This window comes from Scophthalmus maximus, chromosome 10 (genome assembly GCF_022379125.1).
Source record: "Scophthalmus maximus strain ysfricsl-2021 chromosome 10, ASM2237912v1, whole genome shotgun sequence".
Taxonomy (NCBI): Eukaryota; Metazoa; Chordata; class Actinopteri; order Pleuronectiformes; family Scophthalmidae; genus Scophthalmus; species Scophthalmus maximus.
The window spans coordinates 19122614-19142584 of NC_061524.1; the positions used below are offsets into that span (position 1 = coordinate 19122614).

The 19971-nt window shown below is 45.4% G+C and overlaps 1 protein-coding gene across 11 annotated transcripts in view; it reads left to right on the forward strand.

Annotated features, from left to right (window-relative positions):
- The window catches only part of LOC118283566 (girdin), a 130486-nt gene that overhangs the window by 7187 nt on the left and 103328 nt on the right, over positions 1 to 19971 (forward strand). For 10 of the 11 annotated variants that reach the window (XR_004784587.2, XR_004784586.2, XR_004784588.2 and 7 more), the window contains exon 3: positions 14800 to 14908. Coding sequence is in view for 5 of the 11 variants with exons in the window: in XM_035605686.2 (XP_035461579.1) it covers positions 14800 to 14908 (109 nt within the window). In the remaining 6 variants the exon portion in view is untranslated. Of the gene's footprint in view, positions 1 to 12886; positions 12990 to 14799; positions 14909 to 19971 lie in introns of those variants that run through there. The other variant, XM_035605687.2, reaches the window with a different exon arrangement.

Below are 19971 nucleotides of genomic sequence, written 5' to 3' on the forward strand. Positions count from 1 at the left end.
AGGATGGAATGTGTGAATAGGAAACCTTTTTTTTCCTGCAGTTTTTCTCTTTCAGCCTCTCTCACACACAACTCATTCACCACATCGCCATCCTCACCCTGACAGGATTACAGCCTCCTCTTTAGTTTCTAATTAATGGGTTAAATAGACCCCCTACCATGGACCTTCAAAAGGGGCTTACTGTGTATGGAGGGGGGGGAAATGGGGAGGTCTTGGGACGCCCCTATTAAAAAGATCTGTGTGTGTGTGTGTGCGTGCGCTAATTACACTGTAGCCAATGGACTTGAGACCAGCTTTTTCATTTCAAACCACAATCAACCCTTTTTTCTTTGTCACATAATACTTTATACAAATACTTTCGGACAATTTCGATTTTAGGGGTGAGCTATTTAAGCAGTATTCTAGCAAATTCCTGACACCACTTCTTTCCGTGAAATTGATGTTTAATCAGTCTTAATAGACTGACTAATGATGATGAAGATGAAGACTGCTTCAACTTTGACCCCCTCTCTAAGACAGAGTACGACAGTTAATATAAAGTAAAGAATATTTGGATTTAACTTTATTGAACATACACAGACATGGTCATGTTATTCTTGAGTGCAAGAGCACAGATGCAGACATGCACACACAGGCAAGCATGACTAAACATGCGCTACACTCCACATGCATGCAAACATTCACAAGTTGCCGGGACCCTCCACTACTTATAGCATTTTGACCCTTATATATGGGTCCCGGGACATACATGCTTTGAAGTCTGAAGTGTGCGAAATGAAAATAGTTTGCTTTCTAATCGTCTTGATGTTAGACTTTAAAAGTCTCAAGTACATGACTAGTGTTGTTTTTCTACACAACGCCAAGGCAAATGTATCAAATGTATGTATTTTTAAGAGGGAGTTGGTCGGATTTTACCATTTTTTTTCCATCTTGGCATCTGAAGAACTGCTCTACTTTTCATTTTACTGCAGATGTAGTATTATTTTTTACATACTAGCATGTCAACTGTGACGTTATTAGTTTATTTACCTCAACTAAACAGTGAACAATACTTTTATGGTGTTTATTTAATGTGGCAACTAGATCCCGACTATATTGGATTTTTGGGGCTGATGCCGATATTACAGACTAAAAGATTTCCGATATTGATATATCGGCTGATATTCTTTATGGGAAAGCTAATTTCATCAAATGATACATCTACATGTCACAATATTTCCCTCTAAAATGAAGTGGAGTGGAAGTATAAAGCAGCAGAAAATGCAATGGGAATACTCAAGTACAAGTACCTCTAAATTGTAATGTACTAAAGCATAGAACTTCCGTAAATGTACTTAGTTACATTCCACCAAGGCTCTCTGCTAAACCAGGTATTCTCTAGTCTATCAAGGTAGCTATTAGATTCAAGCTACAGCTTTGTTCTGTTTCTGAATCATTATTTCAATGGTTTGAACTCCAATCAGAAACACTTTTTCTTGCTAATCAAAACATGTCATCTTTAGGAATATTTCGCTGGTAATGTACAATGTAAACTGTCAAAAACAGTAACTTATGGTTCGTTGCTGCCGAGTCAAGGCATGAACAACGACAGGGCCTCTGCTAACGTTCAAGGGAAACATTCAATGTGGAAAACTATGGAAGGAAATAAGAGACATAAGTCTTTGAACTTTAACAGCCACTGAATACTTAATATTGAAATATTTTATTTTGTAAAACATGTATCTGAATTTATTTGTTCGGAATTCATCTCTTTGAAATTATTAATTATTAATTATTTTACTTCAGTATTCAGATAGAAACAATTCAGATCGAAAAATTCACACAGTAACTTCCGGGCTACCCAGGATAGGAAAAGCAATTGAGCCTGCATGCAATTGAGCCGACGTCTGGCCTATCAGAGCACGGCAAAACAAGACTTTTAAATTGTGACTTGTAAATGTGACCACTGAAACTTTTCAGCTGGAGGGCGTTCCAAACTGCGAGTCCTGCACAAAACAGTTTGGTGTGGATACATGCTACCGTTAGTTACACTTCTGTTAATGTTATAACGTAGCATTATAGGTAGAATGGGCTAAGATGCTCACACATTAGCTTTCACTCAGCTGACAAGCTATGAAAGTAGCTACATGCTTTAGCTTTCCAGTTCTGCATCTCACCAACTAAGTAACAACGTATCGGTGAAATCAACACTCAACAGACTCAATCCACCACCGCACTGTTGTCTGCTTAGCTGCAGAAAGATGATCTGATGTTTACCTTTCAACCTGCTACATTACTGTTCTGATAAATTCTAGCAGCTAACAAGCATGAGTGACATGCTGGTTGTCGGGAGCAGGGATAATGAATTCGTTATATTGAAAAGGGAAATGATGGGGTCATTGTTTATTAACTTCCCTGCATGTATTTCACAAACTAGTTACAGCAGAAACTCTGCTGTCGGCAGCTCCATGAGCTAATCAGCTGCGCTGCAGACAGCAGCTGAGAGTATAGTAATTGAGAACGATCATATTGATCGATTACATTGATAGATTGCGATACAAGTCATGATTTTGATGATGTGATTTCCCTTCGGCTCTTATATATCAATTATATGGTATGAATCAAGCATTTACAGGGCTCCAGACTAACTTCTACTAGGAGCACTGTAGCCCCTTAATTGGACATTACAACATTTTTGCCCATTTTAACTGTATTACTGATAAATGCATTGGTAATGAATAGACAACTGACAGATATGACAATGTGCTGTTTTATTTTAAGTTCACATTAAAACAATTTAATTGAATTGAATGAGGAAAAGGGGTCAATGGTTATTTTGCCATTGTTGAGTGAGACGTTACCAGGGATTAATGCAAAAAAATAGAATCTGATTGATTTAAAAAAAAAAAAAAAAAAAATTCTGGCCAGGTCATTTTCACCATCTACTTTTTTATAGGCCACTTTTTTCTGGCATGCGGTCGCTTACCATAGGTTTTCATACAAAAAGGTGGATAGTGTGTACACAACTTTGACCCTCAATGCCTTCTAAATAAGTGAAATTATGATATCTAAGCACCACCCCACACATCGCTGCTGTTCTGCGAGCGACACTTGGAGTGGAGGGGAAGAGAGGGGCGACACTCACTCAGTGTCCCCTGCAGACAGTCCCCTGCTGCGTTGGTCATATGTTAAAGGCAAATTCCAGAAAATGTCTGTGTTGTGGAATTTTGTTTATCCTCCCTGAAAAACTCTTAAGATTAGTCTTCTCAGGCACCAAACAAGGTCATCTTGTCTGTGGCAAACCAAAACAATCATTGAGCAGCTGAAGTCTCTCTCAAGGTGTCATAGTCGCAGGGAGATGACGACATTACCCTAAACTAAATACACTACAGAGACCGGGAACAGCCAGATTGTCTTGGGACGTCATACACTGACCACCTTGTTGATCTGTGTAAATGAACATGATCTCCTCATGATCTCATGAATCTCCTTGATATATATTGAGCTCCTATAAGAAATTCTTCTGCTTAAGACATCCACGGTTACCGTCTTCCTGAATCCGCATCCACTCCATAAATTATTCCATTTCAGTCTGGACCCAATTTTCTGGAGTTCATGTCTGAAAACAGCTTGAGTCACATCACTGAAGATGAAAGCAATGAGAACCCTGTTCTTTCTTCAAAAAGTTTGCATCATTACGTTTTAACTTCAGAAGCGAGGCTCATGTAAAGAAAATAAAGCTATCCAGAACAATTACACTGGAGGAAAAAGCCAAATCCTTAGCCATTGCCTTACACAGATATTTGAGATCCAAGTGTCCACTCTTTTAAAGTGTGTGCTAATTGTGAAAACATATCCGGTGTGGAGTTGCTGCTTTGTCACCACCTCTGCTCTGTAAAGTGAGCAGTCTATGATGGCTCCAGATGGCGACTAAAATGCTCACCAATGTGACTAGCGATTTTGCGACCAGTTTTTTTTCTGCCATTCGCCAGTGGCAACCATCCAGACGCAAATAAACAATACATTGAAATAAAAATAGAGATGGCCATATACATTACATTCATTAAGCAGATGCTTTTGTCCAAAGCCACTTACAATAAGTGCATTCCACCATGAAGATATTACTCAAAAAGTGCCGTGAATCTGATTCCAGCAACCACCGGAAGCCAGTGCAGGGTGTGGAGGACATATAGTGTGGGAGAACTTTGGTAGGTTGAAGACCCGCCCAGGCCGCTGCATTCTGGATGAGCTGCGGAGGTCGGATGCCTCGTCGGATGGCATAACAGCTATGAGAGAATTGCAGTATTCTAGGCGTGAGATGACAAGAGCCTGCACCAATACCTGCGTCATCTTCTCTGTGAGGAACGGACGTGTCATCCTGATGTTGTGGAGGATGAATATACAGGAGCGGGTCGTCACTGCAATGTTGGCAGTGAAGGACAGCTGGTCATCCAGTGTCACACCCAGGTTTCTTGCAGTTTGAGTAGGGGTCACCATCGAATTCTCAATGGTGACGGAGAGCTCGTTGGTGGGAGACGCATTCCCTGGGAGGAAGAGCATCTCTGTCTCGTCCAGATTCAGCTTCAGGTGGTGCGTCGACATCCACTGAGAAATGTCAGCCAGATATGCAGAGATTCATGCTGCCACCTTGGTTTCAGAATGTGGAAAGGACCACATGAGTTGGGTGCCATCTGTATAGCTATGGTTCCATGGCTATGGAGACCAGGGGTCTCATTTATAAACTTGGCATACACACAAAACGGGGCTGGAAACATGCGTACGCCACTTCCCACGCAAAGGTTGTGATCTATAAAAACAAACTTGAAGGGAGAATGTGCACACCTAAGCAAACACTGACCAATGCGTATGGCACATTCTGGAGACAAGGGGAATAGGCGACATAGATGGTGAGGTAGTGAACTGAAGTAAGATTGTAGAAAGTCAATGTGAGAAGAACGATAATTAGTATATTTATGCCTCACACACAGCGCTTGCAATATTTTTTTCATCTCGCTCGAGTGACCAACTCCTTTTACTTCCTCAACAGCGGCACACAACATAGAAACTTCCCCTTTGCACTGAGACACTGCAGCATTTATTAACAGACAGACTGAAACCTGCAAATTCATTACTGCAGCCAACTCTGCCCCCCTGGTGAGAGAGCAATTGAAACTACCTCTGCTGAGAGACAGGTGAACTGCAGCAGATTCCACCTTAGTCACTGGAGATATATTTCTAAGATGGACAATAAACATTACTTAGATTTAAGTCAACAAGGCCAAATTATTAAATCTAAAAACAGGCAGAGCACTGTTATGCATGGAAATTCCAGTTTCAGAAACTAGATAAACTCAATCACAGCAGAACACAGCTTAGAATCAGTCAGCAAAGACAATTGAATAAAACAAGGCTATCTAGATCACTAGAAACTAGTCTAACTCAGGGATACTAATCACAGATAAACTCAATCACAGCAGAACAGTTTAAAATCAGTCTGTAGAGACAGTGTATTAAAACAAGGCTTTTTAAAACTAGAAGATAAGTAAATGTAGCTCAATAATACTAATCACAACATAACTTAGCTTAGACAGTCTACAAAGACAAACTGAAAACCAGAAACAACAGATAGAGCACAGTTTAGCAGAAAATGCCAATTTCAGAAAAGTAAATACACTCCGTTAATCTAGCAGTCTTTGAGTAGAATCCCAGAAGTCAAAATGCATATGTTTCGTTTGTGTTGCCCGATAAATTCTCATCTCCTCGCGCCTGCATCTACCTGCCCTGCATGACCGGCTTTGGTTTCTGTTTCACATACATGACTGTAACGAACCAGTTTAGACCCAAACGCGAGACACACGTAGCTCAGTCGGTAATCAACTTTATTGTGGAGAACACAAGCAAGGCTCAGAGTCAGGGACAGAAGGTAGACGTCTTTTCCGGGATCGTGGCGAGATGGGAAGGTCGGGGACAGCAGGCAGAGATCTTTACCAGGATTCAGGCGAAACGGGGAAACCAGGGACAAAGGCAGGGTCGTAACCAGGGCTGAGACGATACGGGGAAGTCGGGGGCAGAACCAGAGTCGAAACTGGGAGATCCGTCCGTGGGTTAACGCTGGAAAGTCTGACATGGAGTACAAAGAACAATCTGGCGGTGAGTAACTGAGTGAGAGGAGGTTAAATACAAACCTGATTGGTGATGAGCTGCAGCTGCGGGGCCAGTTGAGGTGATGAGGTGGGTGTAGCTGATTGCTCGTGCGGGACAGAGGGGAGGTGACGTGGGAACCTACTGGGCATGACGGTGACTGAATGTGACAGAACCCCCCCCCCTCAAGGGACGTCTCCTGACGTCCTCAAAAACAAATAAGCGGAAACAGACAGATGGGTGGAAGGGGGAGGGTTGGAAAAAAGTGGGCCTAATATTCGTCAGAAGCTGACCTATCCATACTTTCAGCTGGGCGGGTGGAGGGGGTTCGGTGGAGGGATCCTTGGTCCTCCCTAGCTGTCTCCTCCCCGTCTGACGATGATTCCCCCTCATCAGGAAGATCAAGGGGAGGAGCCGAGGACAACTTATCCCCAGGATCCCTCGGATCCCCTGAGGACCGAGATGGTTGCTGGGGATGCTGCTGGTGGAACTCCAGGATAAGCTGAGGGTCTAGGATGTGGCGAGCAGGAACCCAGGATCTTTCCTCCGGGCCATACCCCTCCCAGTCAACCAGGTATTGAATTCCCCTCCCTCGCTTTCGGGACCTGATGAGGCGACGGACCGAATACGTGAGGCCTCCACCAATGAGTCGAGGGAGAGGAGGAGGAGGGGCAGCCGGGACCAGAGGACTTTTTTGTACAGGTTTAATTTTTGACACGTGAAAGGTGGGGTGACATCGCATAGTCTGGGGAAGCTGTAGTCTTACTGCTGCCGGGTTGATGATACTCCGTATGGGGAATGGCCCGATGAATCAAGGTGCCAATTTCTGAGACTCCACTCGTAGGGGAAGATCCCTAGTGGACAACCACACTTTCTGTCCAACCTGGTAAGTGGGTGCCTGGGAGCGACGACGGTTAGCAGCCGTGGCGTACCGTTCGGCGGAAAGGAGGAGCGACGTTCGGGCTTGAGACCAGGTGCGGTGGCAGCGGCGGATGAACGCCTCCACGGACGGGCAGGAAACCTCCTTCTCTAGGGCTGGGAAGAGAGGAGGTTGGTAGCCGTATGCACTCTGAAAGGGGGAAAGCCCCGTGGCAGAGCTGGTTAGTGTGTTGTGCGCATACTCAACCCACGGTAGCAACTGGGACCAGGATGAGGGGTTTCTGGATGTCATGCACCGGAGAGCCGTCTCCATCTCCTGATTCTTCCTCTCCGTCTGGCCATTGGACTGAGGGTGGAACCCGGAGGAGAGGCTGACCGAGGCCCCCAGCTGCTCACAGAATTCCCTCCAAAATACAGATGTAAACTGTGGTCCTCGGTCAGACACCACGTCGACCGGAAGACCATGGAGCCGGAAGACGTGGTGGATGATCAGCTGAGTGGTCTCTTTGGCCGAAGGAAGCTTGACCAGGGGAACGAAATGAGCCATCTTGCTAAATCGATCCACCACGGTGAGGATGGCCGTGTAACCTTCCGATGGGGGTAGACCGGTGACGAAGTCCAGGGAGATGTGGGACCAGGGACGATGTGGAACCGGCAGAGTTCGGAGGAGCCCCGCTGGCGCCTGATGAGAAGGTTTGTGTTGGTTGCATATTGGACAGGCATTAACAAACTCCTTGGTGTCCTCCTGCAGAGTTGACCACCAAAACCGCTGAACGATGACATCACGAGTCCTTTGGATACCTGGGTGGCAGGTGAGTTTGGACGCATGGGCCCACTGGATGACGTCGGACCTTAGGTTAGGAGGAACATATAGCCGGTTAGGAGGACAAGCACTGGGCCCGGGCTGGCCTTCGGTGGCCAATCGCACCTGCTCCTCTATCCCCCATGTAAGGACCGCCAACCGGCAGGGGACCGGAAGGATGGATTCAGGCCCGGTGGGTGTACTCTCCTCCTCTTGGAACTGCCGGGATAAGGCATCAGGCTTTGTATTCCGGGACCCCGGCCGGTAGGAGAGGGTGAAGTTGAATCGCGTAAAGAACAGGGACCACCGGGCCTGGCGTGAATTGAGTCTCTTGGCGGTTCGGATGTATTCCAGGTTCTTATGGTCAGTCCATACCAGGAAAGGATCCCTCGTTCCCTCCAGCCAGTGACGCCACTCCTCCAGCGCCAGTTTGACGGCAAGCAGTTCCCGGTTGCCGTCTGGAGAAGAAGGCGCATGGATGCAGCTTCTGGTCGTTCGGCGACCTCTGAGAGAGAATCCCCCCTACTCCTACGTCCGAGGCATCCACCTCCACCACAAACTGTAGGTCCGGATCCGCAACTTGGAGGATAGGAGCAGAGGTGAATTGTCTCTTGGGAGTTTGGAAAGCCTCCCCGGCGGCTGGGGTCCAGGTAAAGGAGACCTTGGAGGAGGTAAGGGCTGTGAGGGGAGCGGCAATGGTGCTGTAATTCCGGATGAAGCGGCGGTAAAAGTTCGCGAATCCCAAGAACCTCTGTAGCTGCTTCCTTGAGTCCGGAACCGCCCAGGAGGAGACCGCAGAGACCTTTTCTGGGTCCATCTCTACCGTCCCCTGAGCCACGATGTATCCTAGGAAGGAGACGGTTGGGGCGTGGAACACGCATTTCTCCGCTTTTACAAATAGTGAATTCTCCAGGAGTCTCTTGAGAACTGCTTGGACATGGTGGACATGCTCTTCTTGTGACTCAGAGTAAATTAGGATATCGTCCAGATAAACAAAAACATAGCGGTTGAGCATGTCCCGGAGAACGTCATTCACCAGGGCCTGGAAAACTCCTGGAGCGTTAGTAAGTCCGAAAGGCATAACGAGATATTTGTAGTGTCCTGACGGGGTGTTGAAGGCCGTCTTCCACTCATCCCCTTCCCTGATTCGTACCAGGTGATAGGCGTTGCGGAGGTCGAGTTTGGTGAAAATGGTGGCTCCTTGCAGCAACTCGAAGGCGGAAGAGATGAGGGGAAGGGGATAGCGGTTCTTTATGGTTATATCGTTGAGTCCCCGGTAATCAATGCATGGCCGCAGTGTCTTGTCCTTCTTCCCCACGAAGAAAAATCCTGCCCCTGCTGGCGAAGAGGAGGGACGAATGATGCCTGCAGCCAGAGAGTCATTTATGTATATGTCCATGGCCCCCCTCTCTGGAGCCGACAAGGAAAACAGGCGTCCCCTGGGTGGAGACGTGGCGGGTAGCAGGTTGATAGCGCAGTCATACGGCCGATGGGGAGGTAAGTCGTGATACACCGACGGGACCCCCACCATCTCTGGAGTCAATTTGGTAGCAGTGGTGCGCCGAGAAACGTCCGCTCCCTGGAGACACACCTGATGGCAGGAAGGGTTCCATCCCAAAATGGCACCCGTGGCCCAGTCCAGATGCGGGTTGTGTCGGCGTAGCCATGGATACCCCAAAATCACCAGGATGCGTGGAGACGACAAAATATGAAACTGCACCGTTTCGTGGTGGTTGCCGGACAGGAGCATATGGATAGGAGCAGTCTGGTGAGTAACTGTCCCCAGCAGGTGACCATCCAGCGCGTGTACTGCCACTGGTTGAGGAAGCGGAACCCGATCGATCCCCAATTGCTGTACGAGCCCCTCGTCCATAATACTGGCGTCAGCCCCAGAGTCAATGAAGGTTGACATTGTGTGAGAGGCCTCCGGGAGGAACAGCTTGATATGAAACAGAGGTCTCTTCTCCTGGAAGGTTTTAATGGAGGTATGGCTCACCAACACCTTCCTACTTACTGATGAGCCCTGGCTTTTACCGGACAACAGGACACGAAATGTCCAGGCCGACCACAGTACATGCACAACTTGAACTGCATGCGATGCTCCCATTCCTGCGGGGTGAGGCTGGATCGGCCGAGCTGCATCGACTCCGCCTCCTCGACCCGCGCTCCTGCCGGTGAAGAAGAGCCGCTGGCGGGAGTAAAAGCCCGACTCTGAGGAGGACGCGTTGCCATGCTCAACTTCCTCTCCCGTCGTCTTGCCTGCACCCGGGAATCTACCCGGTTCGCCAACCCGATCAGTTCATCAAGCGTCGGTGGGATCTCGTGTGACACCAGGCCGTCCTTGATATAATCCGCGAGACCGTGCAGAAAAACGTCGCGGAGGGCCGGGGAGTTCCAGTCGCTCTGGCGAGCCATGGTGCGAAAATCAATGGAGAAGTCCGCCACAGACCGGTCTCCTTGACGCAGGCTCATCAAACCCTGTGCCGCCTCCGAGCTGACATCTCCCACGCCGAACACCTTACGGAGCTCCTCGGAGAATGCCCGGAACGAGGAGCATGCGGGGGTCTGGCGGTCCCACTCGGCGGTTCCCCAGAGCCGAGCTCTTCCCGTCAGGTGGGTAATTGCGAACGCCACCTTAGCATCCTCTGAAGCGAAGGTGTGGGGTTGTAGGTGGAACAGAAGCGTACAGTTCGTTAGAAACACCTCTGGAACCTCTCTGGCCGGAGCTGGAACCGGAGATTGAACCGGAGCTGGAGCCGCCGCTGGTGTCGGCAAAGTCAGCTGCGTTAGCACCGCTGCTACCTGCTGCATCTGCGTAGCTAACCTGTCCAGCGCCTGTGCCTGGTGGCAGGCTGCCTCCTCGTGTCGCTGAAGAACGCCTTCAATCCGCTCGAATTGATTGGCAGGTGTCGGTGCGTCCGCTGGGTCCATGTCTGGCCAGATTGTTCTTTGTACTCCATGTCAGACTTTCCAGCGTTAACCCACGGACGGATCTCCCGGTTTCGGCTCTGGTTCTGCCCCCGACTTCCCCGTATCGTCTCAGCCCTGGTTACGACCCTGCCTTTGTCACTGGTTTCCCCGTTTCGCCTGAATCCTGGTAAAGATCTCTGCCTGCTGCCCCCGACCTTCCCATCTCGCCACGATCCCGGAAAAGACGTCTACCTTCTGTCCCTGACTCTGAGCCTTGCTTGTGTTCTCCACAATAAAGTTGATTACCGACTGAGCTACGTGTGTCTCGCGTTTGGGTCTAAACTGGTTCGTTACAGTACAATCTGGCGGTGAGTAACTGAGTGAGAGGAGGTTAAATACAAACCTGATTGGTGATGAGCTGCAGCTGCGGGGCCAGGTGAGGTGATGAGGTGGGTGTAGCTGATTGCTCGTGCGGGACAGAGGGGAGGTGACGTGGGAACCTACTGGGCATGACGGTGGCTGACTGTGACACATTACGGTCGGTCTGTAATGTTACAGCCTGAAGACAGGCTGAGGAAGACAGCGGGAGTGCTGGTGTCAGAGGAGGAGAAGGAAGGAACGGCTTTAACTGCAGCAAATTGAAAACACAATGCAAAGACATCGCCACTTGAAGTTAAACTTCACCGGGATAAAATCTCCAAATCATCGAGCAGCACAGAGAGCAGCGCTCCTACGTTAGCTTCTCTGCCGCCGTGTTTGTCTCCCACCGCTATAGCGCAACACCGGGAGGACGGTTTAAAATCACGTTTCATTTTATAACTTTGAAATGGTATCATATGTGTTTTATTAAGGCTATTTTCAATGTCATTTTGTTTGAAGGAGTTTGCATTTACATGTTAAATGTAGCTAACCACATAGTTGGATAATGTTGACCATAAAAAGACTAAAATCTTTTTTACCTAAAAGTGCAAGTACATACACATTTGTCAAATAGGCAAACACAGCTTCATGTGCTTATTTTAGTTTTTTTGGGGGACATTTATTGTAACAAGATTGAAGCATATTGGACAGGGCACATAGTGTGCAAAGAATCATTGTGCACACTATGGGATGCAGGGCAGACAAAGGCAGAGAGCACAGAGGGGAAAGGAAAGATAAAGCAATATTGTACTCTGACCTCGATTTTGGCTCCTAAATATTTTTTTGGGTGTGGAGCCCTGTATGAAATGGTAAATTCCCTTGGGTCATAGTAAATATCACATTAAGGCCACAGGTCTTGCATAGTGTTCCTCTGTCAAACCGTTTACTTGTATGCAAAAACTAGCACTTGAACATACTTTTAGTTTAGTTACAATAATCATTTTGTCCCTACATTTGATTTTAAAAGGTTTCAATATGTATGCAAATATAATTTGTTTTAGATGACAGCAGCTGTGGAGGTGGTACTGTGTTAGTGTGTGGAATGTCCGAGGCTCAAACATGTTGACACCCGCGTTAACTTTGGTTGGCATGCATGCTCCAAGTCCCTTAGGCAACACACATCAACACACATCCTCTCTATTCTACAAGCCTTAAGAAGATACAGCTTGTCTTTGATTGAGACAAACAAGAAGAAATAGAGATCATGAGATAATTATTGACCTCATTTTTTTTTTTAGCTCAGATGACTGTTCACTCCTATGAAGGACAATGACATGGGTAATAAATAAATAAATGCAGAAACAAATAATTCAATCCAGAAATAAATGTATTAATGCAAAGTTTGAGATGAAAAAGGCAATTTCTCTATTTCTCTACATTTGTTTATTTCTATATTTATTTATTTCTGTATTTCAACGCTTCTACATTTATTTATTAATATATTTCTATGTTTCTGTGTTAGTGTATAAGGGTAATTGGGTAGGCGGGCATAATTCGATCTAAAGCCGGATTGGTTACAGTGGTGTGATCATAGAAACTTCTACTTGGTCACACTACGGCGCTGCCTTTAGCTCACGCCTTGCCCCGCCTCTCCTCCTCTCTGAGCGAAACAATGCCTGCCCCTCCCCTACCCACTCACGCTCACAAGTCCTGCATGCAGCACCAACATGGAGACTGACACAAACAAGAGGGGGAGTTGGTTAGTCAAATTAAAAATATTGGCTCGATTATTCGGAGATGGTTTGGATTCCAAGTTTCAGATGTGTATAGTATCCCGCAAAAAGGTTGCAACTAAAAGTTCGAGCATGACGAATCTCGACCACCATTTACAACAGCGCCATGAAGTGCAGTACTACGAGTGAGTAAAACGTAGGGCTGCAACACTGAAATTGAAGCCTTCGCAGCCTTCTGCACCGAAAACAAACATTGCAAGCTTCATTCAGCCTTGCTGTGCATGTTTGCACAGCTCTGTGTATTCTGTTGTGCAAAAAAAGGAGCAATTTTTATTTAAGGAACATTTTTTTAATATTATTATTTATTGTTATTTAACAAGCCATTAGTTTATTTTTGTGTCAATTTCATGTAAATGTCGATATTGTGCAGCTGGTTATTATGTGACATTTTGCACATGTTGATTTGACTTGGAAATTACTTTGTTTTTGTTGTTTCTCTACCGGAAAAAATATTGACATATATATTGAGTATTGCCATTCAGCTAAAAAATATCGAGATATGACTTTTGGTCCATATAACGTTCTGCTTTTCTTAAATGTTAATTGTAAATGTACTAACTTGCATGAAGCAACTTGATAAGCATCACAGTTAATTGGCACTACAAATGATCTGCTCATTGTTTAATTTATTGATATAGTCCACTATGAACAAAATTATCTGCATAATTGTAAAATGTAGGGATGGGCACGAGTAGTAAATTCCAAGATCGAGGGATCGCATCAATTCCTTGAGGGCCAATCGAGTACTCGTTTTTCTAAACCTATTTTTAGAATGCTAAGCATCTTTCTGCAGGAATAATGATACACGGCAATACAGCTTACCCGACACGTAATGCTCATTCTCAATCAAAACAGTCACAGTTACCATTTAAGGATTTTGTTTTTCACAACTTCAAAAAAACTTCCTTACAAAAATGTAATGAAATTCCCAGGTCACACTTTACAAATGCTGTAGGCCTGTAATGGTAACCACCCCACCCCCCCCCCCCCCAAAAAAAAACAACAAACAAACAAACATGGGCTTAACACAGAAAAAATTTAATTTGGAAACCTAAAATGAATTACATTCTTTCTCAGGAAAACAAGCATGTCAACGTGTTAGGGAGAAAGGCAAGAATGCATTCTGTTTATGATCAGTCCCACTGCGGAGAAGACACGCTCCGCTGGCACACTGTTTTTTGTACCAGTGCCTGTTGGACTTCCACCACTGCAGTTGGTTTTGCTAAGGACGAATGCATTGCTCACTGAAATAAGCGTCACTTCTCCCACTGGGTCACTCTCCCCGCCCAGTCGTGCGTGTCTTCGTGCCGCTCCCCCGTTAATGGCGCACACTGGTCTCTGATAATTAAAAAATGTATATTTATGTATAATGTATTATATAATATTTCATATTTATATAAATAATTACAATTTATGGTACACTTCTTAAAACAAGATAGCCTGTTTGATATGCCAGTTAAAGTGTTTTTTTGTTGTTGTTGCATCAAATTGAAAGTTGGACCAAATTATTTCACGTTTTTCAAGTACAGTTTGCCTAAAAAAAAGCACTCCGCCAGTGTAGGCCAATGTGTGTGAGAGGGGGCGGAGTCCGGGAGTGATTAGTCAACTACGGGGGTCCCTCCTCGGTGCGTCTTGGCGTCTACGCAGGAATTAAAGTTCTTAGTCATTATGATTTACGTCAGTTAGATTCCAGAAAGGCCACGCATGAGATCAGTGTAGATCCACCTCCTCTGCCAATGGGGCAATGCCTGGATTACGCGCGTGCAAGGGTCTCCCGACTCGCCTTCAGTGTTCTCTTCCACCCTTGGTCTGCTTCCCGGCTGGCCCTGTAGCGGTTTATAACATTAACTTTGATAATGTTCGTCCACATATTCATCTGACATTTCTTTGCTATAAACAGCTTTTGCATAATAGTATGCAACCTTTTCCCTACAGAAATCCTAAGGCCATGGTGCAGAGGACCAACAAAAAGGTGAACAATGATCCCACTCTGCGAATCCAGAACCTTTCTACTCTCATCAGGCAGATCAAAGCCTATTATCAGGTAAGATTGATTTCAGCCTATGTGTCAACATCGCATATCACTTTTCGATTTCAAATCGAAATCGCAATTTGAAACAGCACAAAATGCAAACAGCAAAAGGCTGCCATTTACAATACATTATAATGAAGCGCATCTTAACCAGGGTGACAGTCATGCCCACCAATCAAAAATGCCGTGCGGCGCACGTACTAGTCATTCTGACCAATCTGAAGTTGCCTAGGGCGACTGGGTATCCGCCCACCAACAACACACGGGTAAAACCAAAAAAAAACATTACATTAGCGGAGCCAGAAGCAGTGTTTGACAATTTAGTCCAGAAGAAAAGCAGTAATTCGGTCATACGGGAGTGTTTCGGGTTTGAGCCGACAGATGTGCAGCAAAAGAAGGTATTGTGCAAAGCATTCAGTCGCTACGTCCCGAGGCAACACCACCAACCTGTATCAGCGCTTGACACAGCGCCACAGCAGCTAGATGATGAGTGTACGGCCAGTCAGTGAAAGTAGTGACGAACACAGAACCACACAAGAGTTGTATGCGACTGTTACTCCATATGAAAATGTCTCACGTGGCACCGTAAGGTAACGAACACCACGACTATTCACTCGTTAAAGAGACAGATTGCTAACAGAGAGAGCTCTCTCCCCTTCTCCTCCTCAACACATATCGCTCTCTTTCAGTGTGTGTTCCTGTGTGTTTGCGTGTGTGCTAATTATAAGCGCAAATCAAAAAGCAATATCTGTTAGAAAAAATCGCAATTAGATATTTTCCCCAAATCGTTCAGCCGTGTCATGTGAAGTCCCCTGCTCTGTCAGCTAACTTCATTCATTCCTCATTACTCTTCACGCTGGGTGCGCTTGTTTATGTAACCTGACTGGAGACTTAATAAAAGCTTCCGCATTTCTCCGTTATGTAGTAGTGTAATTCAAATAATATTCAGACTGGTTTAAATCATCAATTTGACAGTCCTTCCAATCATTGCTGAGCAAGAGTTTTGTGCAACACGAATTAAAGGTTTGAACCATAGTAACAACAATAACAGGCCTAATAACAACAACAATAATAATCATCATAACAATAATAATACTAATATGGCCCTAATCATTAATATTCATGGAATATTAACGATATCTGGCGGTAAGCGACCTGGATAATGGATAGGGGGGCGCTGGCCCAAAAATGGTTGAGAACCACTGTACTAAACAGATTAAAACTAAAGTTACGAACGTAACTAGGTATATATGAATCCCGAAAGACCGCCAGAAACGGTGGTTTAAGCACTGAATATTCCCTTAGCGCATGCGCAGTTCGAGTATGTATACCAACAATGTCACACCTGTGACACCTGGATGACCCGAGAGGCTATATCTTCCAGTGTCATCAGAGGTTCTGTTCCTACGGAATCTTCTCACAGGATCACAAGGATTCCGCGTGACATGACGTGGCACCTCCACCAGATGGCAGGGGATGGTCACTCAACCCATATGCTTGGCTAATGACATCCACGACCCAGTGGGAGAGGCGCTGCTCCGAGAGCGCAACCTTTATTCGGGCCACCATAGCAGAGGAACAGTTGTTCTGACTGCCGAAAACCTATGGTAGCTGGAACATAAGTCCTCAGGGCCTGTACTGGGCACAGCATTTCTGGCTTGTTCACTCCCTCGCTTGGTGGGGGGTTAAACTGTGGTATTCTAATATTTTCAGCAACAGTTCGAACCCTCCAGCGACCAAACCCACAGTTGGAGGCGCTGAGGATTGGGATGCCAAATTCAATTCAATCAAATTTTATTTGTTTAGCGCCATATCACAACATACATTGTTTCAAGGCACTTTACATAGTGAGGTCAATATTACAGGGAAAACCCAACAAATCCCACAACGAGCAAGCACTTGGTCAGGAAGAAATCTCTGGCAGAACCGGACTCAGTTGTGGGCAGTCATCTGTCTCGACTGGTTGGGGTGAGGAGAGAAATTGGGAAGAGAGGAGAGGTGGGCAGAAAGAGGGTGAGAAGAGAGACAGTAGGAGAGAAGAGAGGGAGAGGACAGTTGAACAACCGCTGCTTAATCTCTACCAGACTGATACTTGTAATTACAGGGCGGGACTGTTATCATGCCTGAGAAGTTTGGGTCAGATATGACCATGTACCTTTGATTTCGAGCAACATCCTGTTCATGGCAAATCACGCTTCGCCACGCCTTTCGATCTAAACTAAAACTTTGAGTAGCGTTTGATCGGGAAGGTCTCCTCTACGCGTTGCCCAAGTTTGAAGTGGATGCGATTAACCGCCTAGGAGGAGTTCGTCAAAGTACAACACCTTTGATTCGCATAAGAAAATCAAAATGGCTGACTTCCGGTTGGGCGGAGCTAATTGCTCCGTAGGTCGTAGCGAGATACACGTGCTGACCGAATTTCATTCATCTACGTCAAATTTAAAGGCGGGGGCCTTGACTTTGAAATGTTGTATGAGGTGCTATGGAGCCAATTTTTACACAATTAGACAAAAGAGACATTTCAGACATCACAATTTGCCACTCATATCTGCCAAGTTTCGTGAGACGCAAAGCATCCCAAGTGCCTCAAGTATGTATTCGTATTTGATGGCGAACAATGCGTCACCATGGCGACAGCGTTTGACACATGGTCAAAAATTTCATAGTACAATGTCAGCAACTTCTCGCAACTTAGCTGACCAAATTTGACATTGATGTGGTCAACCTATGAGACAGAGGACGTAAAGGTATAGAAACATGTTACTTCCTGTTCCCAGGAGATGGTGCTATTACCTACCGTCAATATTGACATGTAAATGTGTTGAGGGCAGGACCGTCATCATGCATGACAAGTTTGGGTCCGATCGGACCATGTACCTTCGATTACAAGCGACTTCCTTTTTCACGGCGAAGGATCGAAATTCGCCACATTTTCACCACGTTGTCACAGCAAGGGCCTCTGACGTACACTCAAGCTTTTAGCATTGTTTCATCCCATGGGTCTTTAGATGACACACAACAAATTTGAAGTTGCTCATGTGAAATTTGTAGGAGTTCATTAACGTATGGAACGTGAAACATGATTTTTGACACAAAATGCCCGACTTCCTGTTGGTCATAGGAAATTTTTCCAAGATCTTTTTTGTAAGTCTTGACAGGATGCATCTGCCTCCCAAATTTCGTTCATGTTGGAAACACAGATAATTACCCCATAGAGGGCCATTTTTCTGGGGGGCGCTATGGAGCCCCTGGGCCACACCCAGTGCCGGACCTCTGGGCCTGAGTGGCGGGAGCAATTTGTGACGTTTATGCCAAATTTCATGAGTTTTCCCATATGGGAACAGCCTGAAAAATGCTGCGGCAATGCTGAATAAGAATAATAATAAGAATCTTTACAGAAACAATAGGGTCCTTGCACCTCTGCTCAGACCCTAATAATGACAGGTTAGGATCCTGCAGCTCTGGGGTCAGAGATACACTAGGAGAGAGAGAAAACAGAGTTAGTGACATGTAATGTAAATACATGGGGGCAGAGAGAGAGAGAAAAAGAGGGAGAAAGATTTTTATTTTTTCAAAAACACTTTATTTACATGTTTTCACAATAAAACAAGTTCAAGTACAGTGCAAGTGACTACTTCCCTTTTTTTTTAAACAAATCAGTCAGTTAAAAATTGTGCAAACTGTAAATCGTCATCACCAGCATAACAAAGAATTTTTTCGTAACACAAAATTTTTTTAAAAAGTTCCTATGTTTTAATAAAATCTGAACTCTAACCAGAGTCTGGCCCTGAGGTTCACCAACCACACTGTTCTGGCCACCTGCCCTTCCCTGTTCTCTACCCGGTTCTTCCTGGACACATTAATGGCCATCTTAGCTCCACCTAAAAGAAAATTAAGAAGCTGCCACTTCTCTTTGTTGCTCTTGTTGTAACCAGCTCCCATGATAAAAACCCTCTCCGTAAAAAACACATTAAAGAGACTAAAAACCATTGTTAAAAGAGAGAAGAAACCAGTGAGTCTCTTACACTCAGTAAAAACATGGAAAACAGGACTACCTTGGTTGCCGGTTGTGATGGCGGTAGTACCTGTACGAAGTTCTCCTTCACGGTGATTCCTGTCTCAACGACTCTGTTCACCTTTTCCACCTGATCCAGGAAGGGGACCACGGCGCTGTTCACCCGAGCAGCCGATTTAATGCTGCTATGTCCGACCCTCTCCCCCACAGCCAGACTGATGTCTTCCACGCTGCAGGGGAATGTGGCAGTGATTTTAACACCATGTTTGCAGGTGAGGGTTTTAAAATCCCCGCTGTTCATGGCGTCTGCCACGCCACTGGCAAGACGCCAGTGAGAAAACAAACAAACAAAGAAAACCCCCCTAAACCCCCACCTAAAGCACCAAATCTAAATCAAAGTGAACTATAACTAATAAACTATAGGAAAATAATACTTTTAAACAATTAAAGAAATCGAAAAAAAGAAAATTAAATCATTCGCTCCGTCTCTCGCTCACACAACTCACTCCCAGCATGCACTCAGAGAGAGAGAGGGAGAGAGAGATAGGTAGAGAGATGCTCATGATATAAGTTCCCCCAGCAGTCTAGGCCTATAGCAGCATAATAAAGAAATGGTTTAGTAAACACCTGAGCAGCTCTAACTAGAATCTCTATCTCCCATTCTACTTTTACAGACTCTGGGAACCACAAGTAGTCCTGCGTTTACAGAGCAAAGTGATCTATTGGGAAAATATGAAACTATGAGCTCTGTAAGATATGGTGGAGCTTGATTGTTATGGGCTTTGTAGGTTAGGAGCAGGAGTTTGAATTCTATTCTGAATTTTACAGGAAACCAATGCAGAGATGCTAACACTGGAGAAATATCTCTTTTTCTAGTTCCTGTCAGAACTCTTGATGCTACATTTTGGATTAACTTGAGGCTTTTCACAGACTTATTGGGGCATCGTAACAGTAATGAATTACAATAGTCCAATCTAGAAGTGACAAATGCATGGACTAGTTTTTCAGCATCCCTTTAAGATAGGATGTTTCTAATGCTCTTGATATTGCGCAGGTGAAA